Source organism: Narcine bancroftii, chromosome 4 (genome assembly GCF_036971445.1).
Source record: "Narcine bancroftii isolate sNarBan1 chromosome 4, sNarBan1.hap1, whole genome shotgun sequence".
NCBI classification, from domain to species: domain Eukaryota; kingdom Metazoa; phylum Chordata; class Chondrichthyes; order Torpediniformes; family Narcinidae; genus Narcine; species Narcine bancroftii.
In genome coordinates, this window is record NC_091472.1 from 317,182,977 (window position 1) to 317,197,826 (window position 14,850).

Below are 14,850 nucleotides of genomic sequence, written 5' to 3' on the forward strand. Positions count from 1 at the left end.
TGGATTCCCCTCCAGTGCTTCTGCAACATGTGAGAGGGAGAGAGGGAGAGAGGAGAGAGGGAGAGAGGGGAGAGAGGGAGAGAGGGAGAGGGAGAGAGGGAGAGAGTGCTGATGTGTGTCCCTGTGTGTGTGTGTGTGTGGGGGGGGGGAAACATACCAGTGTGTGGGTGTATGTGCTTGTGCACGTGTGCGAGAGAGTGCACGAGTGCGTGTTTGTGAGAGAGAAAGGGTATGCGTGCAGTGTTATCATTAGACCAACAGGCCAGAGGTCGAGATTAACAGACATTAACACTATAAACACAGCATCTACATACTGTTGGCCCAATTCCAAGGCTGTTCTGAGGGAGGGGATTGGGTGATATCACCTTTATTAGGGATCCTGAAGGGAGAGGAGTCACAGTATCCGGGGTGGGGTTACAGTATCCGGGGTGGGGTTACAGTATCGGGGTGGGGTTACAGTATCGGGGGGGGGGGTTACAGTAATCGGGGGGGGGGGTTACAGTATCGGGGGGGTTACAGTATCGGGGGGGGGGTTACAGTATCGGGGGGTTACAGTATCGGGGGGGTTACAGTACTCGGGGGGGTTACAGTATCGGGGGTGGGTTACAGTATCAGGGTGGGGTTACAGTATCGGGGTGGGGTTACAGTATCGGGGGGGGTTTACAGTATCGGGGGGCTACCAACCAGTACAGTGTTCCACCAAATATACCCCCTTCTTTTGAAGTGTCAGAGTCCATTCAGAATCTATTTCCAGTTTCAGCCTGTCCGGTGGTTTCGTCCGTCGAGCTGACCATCGAATTGGTGGCTATGGTGTTGCTCCAGACTCCTGGGCAGTGCTCTGTGTGACGAGCTGTGATTCGGATGCTAAACAGAATCAGCTGGGGCTGGTTCAAGGGGGTGGGGTTGGGGTTGGGGCGGTGCAGCTGGTGCCGATGGTGGGGTCGGATCCTCGGCCGTGTATCAGCGAGTTGTGGGAAGGAGAGGAATGCTGGTCGATCGACCGTGGTCAGTTCAGCAGAGCACCACAGTTGCAGGGGGCTGCATAAAACAGGTCCCGGACAGAGACACTGTCTCTCCCGCCCATCCTAGTACTGCACGTAGGCACACGGGGGGGGGGTTCGCATGGAGGAGGTGGATCTTCTCAACCAGAGAGTCTTGTTTGTGGGCTCTGGTGTGTCTCTGGAGTAGCACAGGCCCTGGGGTCGTCAGCCAGACCAGTAGTGTTGTTCCCGACGCCGATCTCCTGGGGAAGGAGAATATTTTTCATGCAGGGTCGCATTTGTTGCCGTTCAGAGGGACGGACTTGGTGATGTGAAGCGCCACTGGGAGATGGGCATCCCTTTCATCGAGGGTCAGGAGGACTGCCCTCCAAATGGTGCTGCTCTCCCTTTCCACCTGGCCATTTCCTCAGGGGTCATTCCTGGTGGTCCTGCTGATGGCTATGTAACTCCTCACTCATGAATACAGACCCCCACCCCCCGATCATTGTGGATATAACTCAGGGTATCTGAGTTACGCGAGGACTTAATGGCAGTGACCATAGTCATATCTGGACAGGGGGTGGTGAACGGGAACCGAGAGTATTCGTCATCAAAGTTGAGGAAATGCACGTTCCAGTTCGTGGAGGGGAGGGGGCCCTTGAAGTCCATCTTAGACGTTCAAAGGAGCAGGTGGCCTTGATCAGGTGAGCTTTCTCTGGCCAGGAAAAATGCAGCTTGGACTCCGCACAGGACCGAGAAGCTGCAGGTCAGCTCCATGATGTCCTCAACCAAGTACGGGAAGGATGTGCAGAGTCTCTCAAAGTGATAAAGCCTGGTGACCCTGGGGTGGCAGAGGCTGTTGTGTGGGGTTTGGAGGGGATCTGCTTGCATGTTGGTGCAGGTACCCCGGGACAGGGCAACAGGGGGCTCGTTGAGCTTCCGGCCTGGTACAAGATCATGTGTTGTAAGTGGACAGTTCAATTCTCCAGCTCAACATCTTATTGTTTTAATTTTCCCCCACTGTTTATTGTTAACACAAATGCAACAGCATGTTGGTCAGTCAGCAGGGTGAACAGTTTTCCGGCCAGGCAATGCCTCCAGTGGTGCACAGCTTCCACTAGGGCCTGGGCCTCCTCCTCAATGGCTGAGGGCCAGAGTTTTGGCCTGGAGGGTAAGGGAGAAGAATGGTTCAGTGTGGCAGCCAGGGCGAAGTCGGACACATCGCTCTCCCACCTGGACAGGGATGGATTCATCTACGGCATGCAATGTTGCCTTTAACACAAGTGAAGGCACTTGGCTTCTGCCAATGGGGGAAAGGTGATAACTTTTACCAGAGGGCAGGCTTTGACCGCATAATTTTGGACCCATTGCACATAGTATGAAAAGAACTCCAGGCACCTTTTCAAGGCCTTGAGGTTATGGGGGAGTGGGAGCTCCAGCAGGGGCCACATTTACTTGGGTTCGGGTCCAATGACTCCATTCTCCACCAGGCACCCTGGTATAGCCAGAGGCAAAGTGTGGAACACACATTTCTTTTGGTTACAAGTGTAGTTTTGGGGTTTTACTGTCTGGAATTTCTGCAGGTTAACGTCATGGTCCTGCAGGTCACAGCCACAGACGGCCACGCTGTCCAGGTAGGGAAACGTTGGTGGTCGTCCATCATTCTGTCCATCTCCCCTCTGGAAGACCGGAAACCCCGATCGTGACTCCAAAGGGGACCCTGAGGAAATGGTTTAGGCAGAAGTCTGCCTCGAAAGCCCAGTATGGGCTTCCTTAGGGTGGATCAGGAGTTGGCGATAGGCTGACTAGAAGTCAATGGTGAAGAACGAAAGAGCCGGTATTGGGCAATCTCGTTCACCATGTCGGGTATGCGGGGGTGGGGGTAGGCATCCAAGAGGGTGAACCGGTTGATGGTCTGGCTGTAGACTATGACCATCCTGTGCTTCTCTCTGCTCTTTACCACCACCACCTGTGCTCGCCAAGGGTTGGTGCTGTGCTCTATGATGCCCTCGGCCAGGAGTCGAGTAACTTCAGCCTTGATAAAGGCTCTGTCCCTAGGGCTGTATCGCCTGCTCTTAGTTGCCACTGACTTACAGTTGGGGGTGAGGTTTTTGAGTGGGCGGGGGAGCGGTGGTGGTGCGGTGGGGGACCTGGAAGGTGGACAGACAGCAGGTGGGGAGCAATAGGGTATGTTCAGATCACTGCTTGGCTGTGTTCAGGGAGACGAGCAATCAGTTATTACGGGCAGTGAGAGGGGTGGGGGGGCGTCATATACCATCAGAACCACTTGTTAAGTTGGCTCTGGAAGTCCAGCCCACAGAGTCGTGGCATCACGAGCAATTTAAAATTCCTGTACTTGGTGCCACCCACGGTTAACATCACTGTTTTGGTCGAATGGGACTTGGAGGCCAACGAGATTTTACACTGGGCTGGGGTCACCGTGAGGTGACTCAGAGACACACCAGAGCCCACAAACAAGACTCTCTGGTTGAGAAGATCCACACACCCAGTGTGTGAAGCTTTCGGTGCTTTTTGTCTCGAACAAGCAGTTTGTATTGCAGCCGTTTACCTCTATGTCGTGGTGGACCTCGCTAATTGCTGTAGGCTGCTCTGATCCAGAACGATGATGCCAGCGTCAGTTCGTTGTCTGACTCGCTGCTCCTGTAGGTGCGCGTTGGCGACCTCCGAGATGTCTGCCCCGAAGATGGCTGTCCCCATGGTTCGTACACGGTCGCCGCTGGAAGTGAAGCTGGAAGTGACGTCGACCCTGGATGCCGTGGCTGGGTTCCCACCGTGCAGTTCTCTGTGTCCAGAAGTGACGCGGTCCAAGATGGCGACCGTCGCTGTTCGCATGCAGTGCTGTAAGGGGAAGGTCTGGACCTACATACCGTGCATTTGTGTCCTTCCACAGCTGGAGCAGGTCGAGCTTCTTACCCTGGGCAGTTCTTTAGTAGGTGCTTTGTCTGGCCGCAGTAGTAGCATTTTGGGTGCTTGGCGATAGTGGCTGCAGTGTGAGACCCTGCATCCTAAGATGGCGGTGCCTGAACTCCCATGTCGGCGGCCACACTGCCGGTGGAGTAAGCCTCCTTCTGTTGGGCCTTCTCTAGTGCCTTGGCAAGATCATTCACGTCCTGCAGGGTCCAATCGCCCTCTCCAGGAGCCTTTGACTGATGTGATCAGACCTGAGACCGGCCACACGGGCATCCCTGATCACCTCCTCCTGGTAGACAGCTGCTGTAATGTCAATGCAGCCACAAAGTCTCCCTGGCTCCCACAAGGCTCAAATATATCCGTCTACAGACTCACTCGACGGCTGCCCAGGAGGTATCTGGCACAGATCACACTCTTCAGGGCCAGATCCAGCTTCAGCAGGAGCCCGTAGTGGCTGGGTAAGTCTCACGTTCTCTAATCATCTGGAAGTCGGGTGGCCCGACCTGGGCAAACAGCAGGTCTAACCCTTATCGACCTCGTCCCGGGTGTTGTGGCACCTCATGAAGGTATTCAGGCAGTGCAGCCACTGGTTGAATTTTACAGAGACCTCTGGATCCTTGGAGTCAGTGTCCAGCTTCTCCATTCGAATAGCCTTGTCTGTGGCATGTAGGTATAGCGATTAAATTGTAGTGTTATCAATAGGCTTTAATCACTATAAACTTACAGGCATATCTTACATGCTGTTGTCCCGATTCTAAGGGTCTACTGAGGGAGGGGATTGGGCGATACCACCTTTATTGGAGATCTTGGAGGGGGTGGGGTTACAGTATAATGTCTGTATTACAGTGTCCACCACAAGGTGTGTGTGAGGGAGAGAAAGGGGATGATTTTGTGTGTGTGTGTGTGTAGCATTTAAATGTAAATGTGCATGTTCATGTGAGTATAGGGCTGTGTCGATGTCTGAGTGTGTCCCTGGGTGTGTTTGGATGTGACTGTGAGAGTATCTATGTTTGTGAGAGTCTGTGAACATCTGCATCTACAAGACTTTCTGTATCTGAGTGACTGTGTCTGTGAGGCTGTGATTCCAGGAGTGTCTGCGCCTGCAAGGCTGTCTGCAGCAGTGAGACTGGGTTTGAGACAGTCTGCGCCTGGGAGGCTGTCTGGGTCTGTGAGACTGTCTGCATCTGTGTCTGTGAAATTGGGTTTGAGATTTTCTGCAAGGCTGTCTGCGTCGGCAAGGCTGTCTGGGTTGGCGAGGTTGTCTGGGTCTGCGAGACTGTCTGCATCTGTGTCTGAAAGTGGGTTTGAGGTTGTCTGGGTCGGCGAGGCTGTCTGGGTCGGCGAGGCTGTCTGGGTCGGCGAGGCTGTCTGGATCTGCGAGACTGTCTGCATCTGTGTCTGAAAGTGGGTTTGAGGCTGTCTGGGTCGGCGAGGCTGTCTGAGTTTGTGACTCCAGGTTGAGCACTGCAATTCCTCCATCTCCAGGTGATCTTCCTTGCCGTCTTGCAGGAGATGTCAGTCTTTGCCCCGTGGGCCTGGAATGAATAAGGACACCTGCGAAATGGAATGTCATTTAATTCGATGGAGCTCAGCATGGCAGCCCCACTGCTCAAATACGTTGAAAGATATTTTCTGGTTAATCATTAGGCGACGATGTTACCAGGGTGTGAACATGCTGGCAGGTACAGGGAGGGCAGTTGGGTGGCTTGCAAGGTACCCAAGGGTGCAGGGGGAAGGGCATGTCCTCACAAGACAACTGTGGTTGCAGAAAACAGGGTATGTGCTCAGGAAGGCACATAAGGGTGCAGGGAATAAGGGACGTGCTCATGATACATTCGAGGGTGCAGGGGATGTGCTCAGGAAGGTACCCGAGGAGTAATGGGCAGGGTGCTGGGAACAGGGGAGATGCTATGGAAGGCATCCGAGGGTGCAGTGGGCAAGGGATATATGTTCTGGAAGGTGACTGAGGGTGCTGCGAGCAGGGGTCATACTCTGGAGAGCACCCAAGGGTGCAGTGGGCAGGGGATGTGCTCCAGAAGGAACCTGAAGGTCCAAGAGACTGGAGATGTGCTCAGGGCTGATGTGTTGCTTCATTGCAGGAGCGTGAGTCTGATCCAGACCATGGACGAGACGTCAGACCTCCACCTGACCTACATCACCGAGCGGATCATCTCCGTCTCCTTCCCCAGTGGCGTGGAGGAGCAGAGTTACCACAGCAACCTGAAGGAGGTGGCGCAGATGCTCACGTCCAAACATGGCGACAATTACCTCGTTAGTTCTTTACCATTTGTTTCCTTGTGTTACTGACGCCATTTGTATCGTGTCAGCACCCAATGAGGCATGGAACTGAGCAAAGTGGGGTATAGGAAAGAGCCCTTGACACCAGCCATTCCCAACCTTTTATTGGATATGACCCCCTTAGGCCTCTGTTCAAAGTTTATGGGCCCCTTCCCTGTGAAGCAGTTGTTTAGTTGGTTTCTTCCCCACTTCCCTCCTACAGACTACGTAAACAACATTTTTGAATTTCAGTCTATGCCCCTCCCCCCCCCGACTTCAGTGTGTTGTGCTCCCCTAGGGGGCACATACGGCCCCTATGGGGAAATAGCTGGCTTACACAATTGGAAAGATGTCATTGAACTGGAGAAGGTGCAGAGGAGATTTATGAGGATGTGGCCAGGACTCGGGGCGGGGGTGGGGGGGTGGGCTGAGCTACAGGTAGAGATGGAGCCGGATGGGGCTTTATTCCTTGGAGGACAGGAGGGTGAGGGGATCTCACAGAGGGGGACAAGATAATCAGAGGATCAGGGAAGGTCAACCACTGGGCCTGAGTGGGAAAATGGACCAGCTCATGATCAAATGGTGGGCAGCCTCAATGGGCTGAATGGCTTATCTCTGCCCCTAGGTTGTATGGACATTGGTGTGGCCAAATTTGGAAAATTGCATGCAGTTTTGGTCACTTAACTTCAGAAAGGGAGGACAAACCAAGAAAGGACATACACGGTAAATGGTTGGGGAACTAAGGTGTGGGGTAAAATAGAGGGATCTGGGAATACAGATACATAATTCCCTGAAAGTAGCGTCACAGGTGGACAGGGTTGTAAAGAGAGATTTTGGCATCTTGGCCTCAATAAATCAAAGTATTGAGTACAGGAGTTGGGATGTTACGGTAAAGTTGTACAAGACATTGGTAAGGACAAATTGTGTGCAGTTCTGGTCACATTAATGACAGGAAGGATCTCAATAAGACTGAAAGAATGCAGACAAGATTTACTAGGATGTTGCCCGGACTTCAGGGACTGAGTTACAGGGAAAGGTTAAACAGGTTAGGATTTTATTCCCTGGAGTGTAGAAGAATGAGGGGAGATTTGATCGAGGGGAAAAGACAGAGTAAATTGTAGATGGTAGATGAGCTTTTCCTACTGAGGGTGGGAGAGATTAAGTTTGAGACAGCCCAGCAGGCGTAGTGATTAATGCAACACTGTTACAGCGCCAGCGATCGGGACCAGGGTTTGAATCCCGCACTGGCTGTAAGGAGTTTGTATGTTATCCCCGTGTCTGTGTGGGTTTTCTCCCACCGTTCAAAATGTATGTTATAGATCAATTGAGCAGTACGGGATAGTGGACAAAAATGGCCTGTTACTGTGCTGTAGGTCCAAATTTAAATTAAAAATTTAAGACATGGGTTAAGGGTGAAAGGGGAGAAGTTTAGGGGGAACATGAGGGGGAGCTTCTTCACACAGAGAGTGGTGAGGGTGTGGAACGAGCTGCCAGCTGAAATGATGAATGTGGACTCAATTTTAACATTGAAGAAGAATTTGAACGGGTACATGGATGGGAGGGGTATGGACTGGGTGCAGGTCAGTGGGATTAGGCAGAATCATAATTTATCATAGACTAGAAGGGCTGAAGGGCCTATTGACTTTGCTGTAATTCTCTATGGTTCTATCAATGAGATCAGGGCAATAATATGGGATGATGCAAGATCGGGGGATAGAACATAGAACACTTCGGCCCGCCATGTTGTGCGGACCCATATATTCCTTCCTTTAAAAAAAAAAGTACTAAGTCCTCCCTACCCCTTAACCCTCTATTTTTCTTTCATCCATGTGTCTGTCTAAGAGTCTTTTAAGAGCTCCCAATGTTCCAGCCTCCACCACCACTTTTGACAAGGTATTCCAGGCCCCCACAACTCTCTGTGTTTAAAAAAAAAACTATCCCTGACGTCTCCCCTAAACTTCCCTCCCTTCACTTTGTACCCACGTCCTCTGGTGTTTGCTGATCCTGCCCTGGGAAACAGGTGCTGGCCGTCCACCCTTTCTATGCCTCTCAGAATCTTGTCGACCTCTATCAAGTCTCCTCTCATCCTTCTATGTTCCAAAGAGAAAAGTCCCAGCTCTGCGAACCTGTGACAGCTTTCTTCAGCAATAGTTTACTGAACCTACAGGGGAAAATGCTGTCTTAGATCTGGATTTGTGCAATAAAATGGGGAAAGTTAATGATTTGTGGTTAGAAATCCACTCAGAAAGAGTGATCACAGTGTGAATGATGGAAGGCGCATAGTGTGATCTAAAACCAGTGTATCACACCTAAACAAGGCTCCTCATTGAAGGAAGGATGTGCTGACTTTGGAGAGGGTTCAGTGGAGGTTTACTTGAATAACTGTGGGAATCAAAGGGTTGTCATATGAGGAGCATTTCACACAAGGTAAAGGAACAGAAGTAGGCCATTCGGTCCATTAAATCTGCTCCGCAACTCCACCCTGAGCTAAAATGTTATCACATCCAGTTTCACTTTCTGGCCTTTTCCCCGGATCCCTTGTTACCCTGACCGATTAGATATGTATCAATCTCCCCCTTAAACTCCCCCAATGACTGAGTCTCCACAGATGGATGTGGCAACAAATTCCACAAATCCACGATTCTCTAGCTAAAAAAAATTCTCCTCATCTCTGTTTTAAATGGGTCTCTTCTAATTCTAAGACTGTGGCCTCTTGTCCTTGATTCACCCACCAAGAGAAACATCTTATTCACATCTACTCTGTCCAATCCTTCCACTATTTGAAATGTCTCTATGAGATCCCCTCTCATTCTTCTACACTCCAATGAATCCAGTCCAAGGGTCGATAAACGTTCCTCATACGTTAGCCCTTGGATTCCAGGAATCATCCTGGTAAATTTTCTCTGTTCTCTCTCCAACATAATTTCATCCCTTCTAAGATAAGGGGCCCAAAGCTGCACACAGTTCTCCAAATGAAGTTTCACCAGTGCCCCACAGAGTCTCATCAACACCTCATTACTCTTATACACTGTTCCCCTTGAAATGAAGGCCAACATAGCGGTTTCTTTCCTTACTGCAAATCCAACCTAGTGAGAAAATGTTAAAATTGAGTCCGCATTCACCACTTCAGCTGGCAGCTCGTTCCACACCCCCACCACTTTCAACCTTTCTGTTTCTTCAACACTTCCTACTCCCCCACCCATCTTAGGGTCATCTGCAAACTTTGCCACAAAACTATTCAGTCCATAATCTAAATCATCAATATACATTGTAAACAGAAACAACCCCAACACTGACCCCTACGGACACCACGAGTAATCAGAAACCAACCAGAACAGGATCCCTTTATTCCCACCCTTTGCTTCCTGTCTACCAGCCAATGCTCCACTCAATCTAGTATCTTTCCTGGAATTCCATGGGCTCTCATCTTATTAAACTGGCTCTTGTGCGGGCCCTTACCAAAGGCCATTTGAAAATCCAAATACACAACATCCACAGCCTCTCCCTGTCCACCCTCCTTGAGATTTCCTCAAAAAAATGCCAATGGGTTGGTCAGATAGGACCTTCCCTTCATGACCCCATGCTGGCTTGGACCCATAATTTCATGCACCTCAAAGAATTCCATAACCTGGTCCTTGAGGATCAATTCCAATATCTTTCCAATTACTGAAGTCAGACTAACAGGCCTAAAATTTCCTTTTTTTCTGCCTCCCTCCTTTCGTAAACAGCAGAACTACATTTGTGACCTTTCAGTCGTCCGGAACCATGCCCGAGTTTATTGATTTCTAGAAAATCATGTCCCAAGCCTCCGCAATCTCCAAAGCCACCTCCTTTATGATACTGCTTGACAGCTCTTGGCCTGCACTCTTTGGAATTTAGGAGAACAAGGGGGATCCCATTGAAACGTTTTGAATGTTGAAAGGCGTGGACAGAGTAGATGTGGAGAGTCTGGGACAAGAGGGCACAACTTCAGGATTGAAGGGCGTCCACTTAGAACAGAGATGTGGAGGAATTTCTTCAGCCAGAGGGAGGTGAATCTGTGGAATTTGTTGCTATGGGCAGTTGTGGCGGCCGGGTCATTGGGTGTATTTAAGGCAGAGATTGATGGTTCCTTGATTTGCCAGGGCACCAAAGGTTATGGGGAGAAGGCCAGGCAGTGGGGAAATGGATCAGTGCATGATGAAATGGCGGGCAGGCTTGATGGGCTGAATGACCTATTCCTGCTTCTATGTCTTCTGGAGATGAGATGAGGGAGGAGTTGGCTCGCGCAGATCGGGAACACAGGCTCAGTGGTGGGACAGTTGAGGAAGAGGAAGCTTTCAAAGAGATTTTTTGAAGTGTTTAACAAAAGTAGATTCCAGTTAAAGGCAAGGACAGTCAGGTGCTGAGAGCCAGCCTTGGATAACTCAGTGAATAAAGGAAGGCATCAAACTAAAAGCTCATGTGTAGAGAATTGTGAAGAATAGTGGGGAAGCTAGAATGTTGGGAAATCTTCAAAAAGCAGCAAGGAACCACATTTACACAGCGCTGTAAATTTGCGCCAATTTTCTGACAGTGTAAAAATGTCCAGACAGAATTTATTTGCTAAATTCCATCCTGTAATTATTCCACCAAGACCCCAACACATTTTTATGGAGCAACTGCTGTGTAAATTGACCGCAGCCACTCCATAAGAAACAGGGCTAATGAATGCAACATTCCCCCTCCAACAACCTCCGCAACACAGCAAGGCTGTGCAAAAGTGCTGTGTGAATGGACACTCCGGAGGTAAGAATAAAATTTTTTACAACATTTTTCCTTTCGTTCTGTGTAAAAATACTCACTGAACAAAGGGAAGAGAAATTATGAATGTAAACCTGCACAAAATATAAAAATGGATAGCAGAAGTTTTTATTCCATCAAGTGGGGAAAAGTTGGCTGAAGAGAGGGGGTCAGAACGTGAGAAGGGAGATGTTGGAGGACGTGTCTGAGATGCCACAGAGTGATGTTGTGGGTGTGATGGGGGTGGAGGGGGGGGTGAGGATCTCCCATTACCGTAGTGACAGAGGTCGTGCTGGGAAACTAGTGGGTCTGAAGGTCGACAGACCCCCTCGTTCTAATGGAATGAAAGGCATGGCGCACATTATAGTCGATGTCCTTGTGAGGTCATTCTGGCCCACGAGCCTGTGCCGCACAATTACACCCCATTACCTACAAACCCCCCCCTCCCCTCACTGGTATGTTTCAAATGGTGGGAGGAAACTGGAGTCCCTGGGAAAAACCTACACAGACACAGCCAAGCCAAAGAAGAAGAAAGAAAAAAAGAAGTGAACCGGTGTGGACTCGAAAGGCCAATATGGCCTGTTTCCGCTCCGTAAATGGTTATATGGTTATGTTTAATGTTGAACTTACAAACTCCTTACAGACAGCGTGGGATTTGAATCCTGGGCCCGATCTCTGGCGCTGTAGCTGCGTAACACTATCCACTACACCATGTGCCACCCGTGGCCAAACTCAGGACAATCCACTTAAAGTTTGTGCTCGGGAAAATCCCTCAAGCACTCCCCCCTCTGCCACTTGGTCAGAATCATTTCTTCACGGAGCAGGGAGGGGTTGGGGGGGGGGATGAGGGAGAGGTTGTTGGCTGGAGGGAGGGGGTGTGGGGTGGAGGGAAAGGGTGAGGTTTGGAGGGAGGGATGGGGGTGGAGGGAGGGAGTGGGGTGGTGTCAGGGTGGGGGTGACTGTGGGGATGAGGGGTCCCCAGGGACCGTGCCCTCTACTGACCTGTTCTCTCCTCTCTCCTCAGCTCTTCAACCTGTCCCAACGCAGGCAAGACATCCAGAAGCTCAATCCCAGGGTAAGGTGCAGCTCCTGTCCTCCCTCCACACTCTCCCATCCACCCACCCATTCCCATTCTCCCCCCAGCCACCAACCCACTCTCACCCTCCTCCAACACACCCGCCCTCTCCTAACCCCCCCACTCACTCTCACCTGCATCTCCCCATGCCCACACACACACACCCCTGCACCCTCCTTCATTCACTCCCACCATCATTCCCTTCTTCCTACTTTTGTCCCTCTCCTCACCCTCCCCCTAAATGCCCCCCTCCCCTCCATCCCCCTCCCTCTAACTCTCCTCTGAAACGCCCCCCCTCTCCCCTCCCTCTGTGAGATGTCCTGGCTTGTTGACCACAGGTGGAGGACTTTGGATGGCCAGACCTTCATGCCCCCCCTTTGGACAAGATCTGCAGCATTTGCAAGGCCATAGACATGTGGCTGAACTCTGACCCCCAGCACGTCGTCGTCATCCACAACAAGGTAAGGCCTGAAACAAGCCCCTCTGCTCAGCCTCTGAGCTGCTCCAGATGTCCACTGGCCTGTCCTATCAGCAGTCATTGGCCTGGCCCAAGCTTCACCTGAGGCCTGTGCTGAGTGATGTCAGCCTAGCTCAGGCCTATGTGAGGATTGTTCTGTTGGCAGACATCTGCCTAATCCAGGCCTTGTCTGGTCCCAGTAGCATTAGCAAATCTTAGTCTAACCCATGTTCCATCCCTCCCTGATGCCATTAGCCAATATCAGCCTCTCCCAGGCCCCATTCTCTCTGGTGCCATTAGCGGATGTGGGCCTAGCCCAGGCCCTGTGTGTCCCTGGTGCCATTAGCAGATGTGGGCCTAGCCCAGGCCCAGTCTCTCCTTGGTGTCATTAGCCATCTCAGCCTAGCCCAGGCTCCATCCCAGTTCCCCTTGGCCTTGGCCAGGAGGTTGAAGTGATAGGTATCTGGAGCTCAGGGTCACTTTGTCAGACTGAATGTGGGTGCCCCACAAATCCATTGCCCTCCCACCCACATTCTGCCTGGTCCGGGTCAGAGGCCTACTGGAGTATGACAAAGCTGGGAGCCCCCACCTGGATAGGGATATCCGGCTTCTGATTGGTGGCTGGGGAGAGGCATTTAGCTGTTGATTGGTGTCTGAACGGGGGTATCTAGTTGGTGATTGGTGGCTAGAGAGAGGAATTTAGTTGCTCATTGGTTCTTAGCGTGGGGAATCCAGTTGAACCCTAGGATGGAGCTTTGGCCTGCTGATTGGTACTTGGGGTGAGCTATCCTGTTGCTGATTGGTGCCCATAGAGGTAAATCTAGCTGTTAATTGGAGCCTCGGGGGGAACATTGGTCCTGGGAAGGAGTACTGACGGCTGGAATCTGGATCAATAGTGTGCTCTCAAGGAGTCAGCTCCTTCCCTCCCAGTTCACCCACCTCCGAGCCGGGTCAGTCAGTGAAGTCCTGGTCACCCCCATCTCTCTGACTCAGGTGAAGCAGCCATTGCTGTTCACTCCTGCCAGACCTTGGGGTGGTCAATGCTCTCTCCCCACATCTCAGGTTCCCTGGTTCCTTCTGGGACTCAAGCTGTCACCTTCAAGCGAAGGAGACACAAGGGACTCAGGGTAACCAACAGGGTTGGTGAGGTGTAGCAGTTAGCACAACACGATTACTGCACCTGTGACTCAGGTTCAAATCCCGCACTGTAAGGAGTTTCTATGTTCTCCTGGTTTCTGCGTGGGTTTCCTCCGGGGGCTCCGGTTTCCTCCCACCCTCCAAAACGTACCGGGGGTTGTAGGTTAATTGGTGTAATTGGGTGGCGTGGGCTCATGGTCCAGAAGGCCAGTATCCCATAGGCCTTCTTAACTATCTTACCAACCTGCATGGCAACTTGAGAGAGGTAAGGATTTGGACCCCAAGGTCCCTCCATTGTTCCACATTGCTAAAGTTCTGCCATTAACCATATACTCCAACTTCAGGTTGGACCTTCCAAAATGCATCACCCCACACTTTTCCAGATTCAATTCCATCTGCCACTTTTCCGCCCAACTCTACATCTTGTCTGCATCCCGTTGTAACTTACACTGGCCTTCTACTCCTCCAACCTTCGTATCATCTGCGAACTTACTGACCCACCCCCTCCATTTCTTCATCCAGGTCCTTGACTGAAATGGGGAGAATGGGTAGGATCGGTCCTGGGAGGCGAGTTCAGCCGGCAGCAGCTAATCGTAGCACGACAGTGGTTTACCCCAATCACAAAGAGCAGGGGTCGCAGAACTGATCCCAACCGAACTCCACTAGTCACCGACTTCTAGGCAGCATTGGTCCATCTACAGGCGAGCCAATTCTGAATCCAAGCAACCAAGATTCCACTGATCCTAAGCCTCATGACTTTCTGGATGAGTCTCTCATGGGGGACCTTGTCTAATGTCTAAAGTCCATGTAGACCACATCTACCACCCCACCCTCATCAATTACCTTTGTTATCACCTCAGAAAACTCGAGTAGGTTTGTGAGGCCATGATCTTCCCTTCATTAAGCCCTGGGGACTATCCCTGAGAAGACTATATTTCTGTAAACGCCTATAAATCCTCTCCAATAGTGTGTACGACTCACTGGCCTATAATTCCTGTTACCGTTCTTGTTCTGCTGTACCCCGGGGCAGGGTGTTGTTCGTGTCAGGGTCACTGACTCTAATGTGCACTTTATTGCCGCAGGGGAACGGTGGCCGGACCGGAGTGGTAACTGCTGCGTACATGCATTACAGCAACATCTCCGCCAGGTAGGGATGACTGCTGCACTGGTACCGGCCTCCCGCCCTATCTGCAGTGGGGTGGGGCTCCAACATCACACACCATCTGTTCGTG

The 14,850-nt window shown here is 51.2% G+C and overlaps 1 protein-coding gene across 5 annotated transcripts in view; it reads left to right on the forward strand.

Moving 5' to 3' along the window:
• The first annotated feature begins 5,549 nt into the window (after positions 1 to 5,549).
• The window catches only part of LOC138762305 (tensin-1-like), a 126,747-nt gene continuing 117,446 nt past the window's right edge, over positions 5,550 to 14,850 (forward strand). For all 5 annotated transcript variants that reach the window (XM_069936054.1, XM_069936051.1, XM_069936053.1 and 2 more), the window contains exons 1-5: positions 5,550 to 5,593; positions 6,011 to 6,182; positions 11,974 to 12,024; positions 12,363 to 12,485; positions 14,701 to 14,765. In XM_069936054.1, the coding sequence (XP_069792155.1) occupies positions 5,565 to 5,593; positions 6,011 to 6,182; positions 11,974 to 12,024; positions 12,363 to 12,485; positions 14,701 to 14,765 (440 nt within the window). In that variant the 5' untranslated portion in view covers positions 5,550 to 5,564. The remainder of the gene's footprint in view (positions 5,594 to 6,010; positions 6,183 to 11,973; positions 12,025 to 12,362; positions 12,486 to 14,700; positions 14,766 to 14,850) is intronic.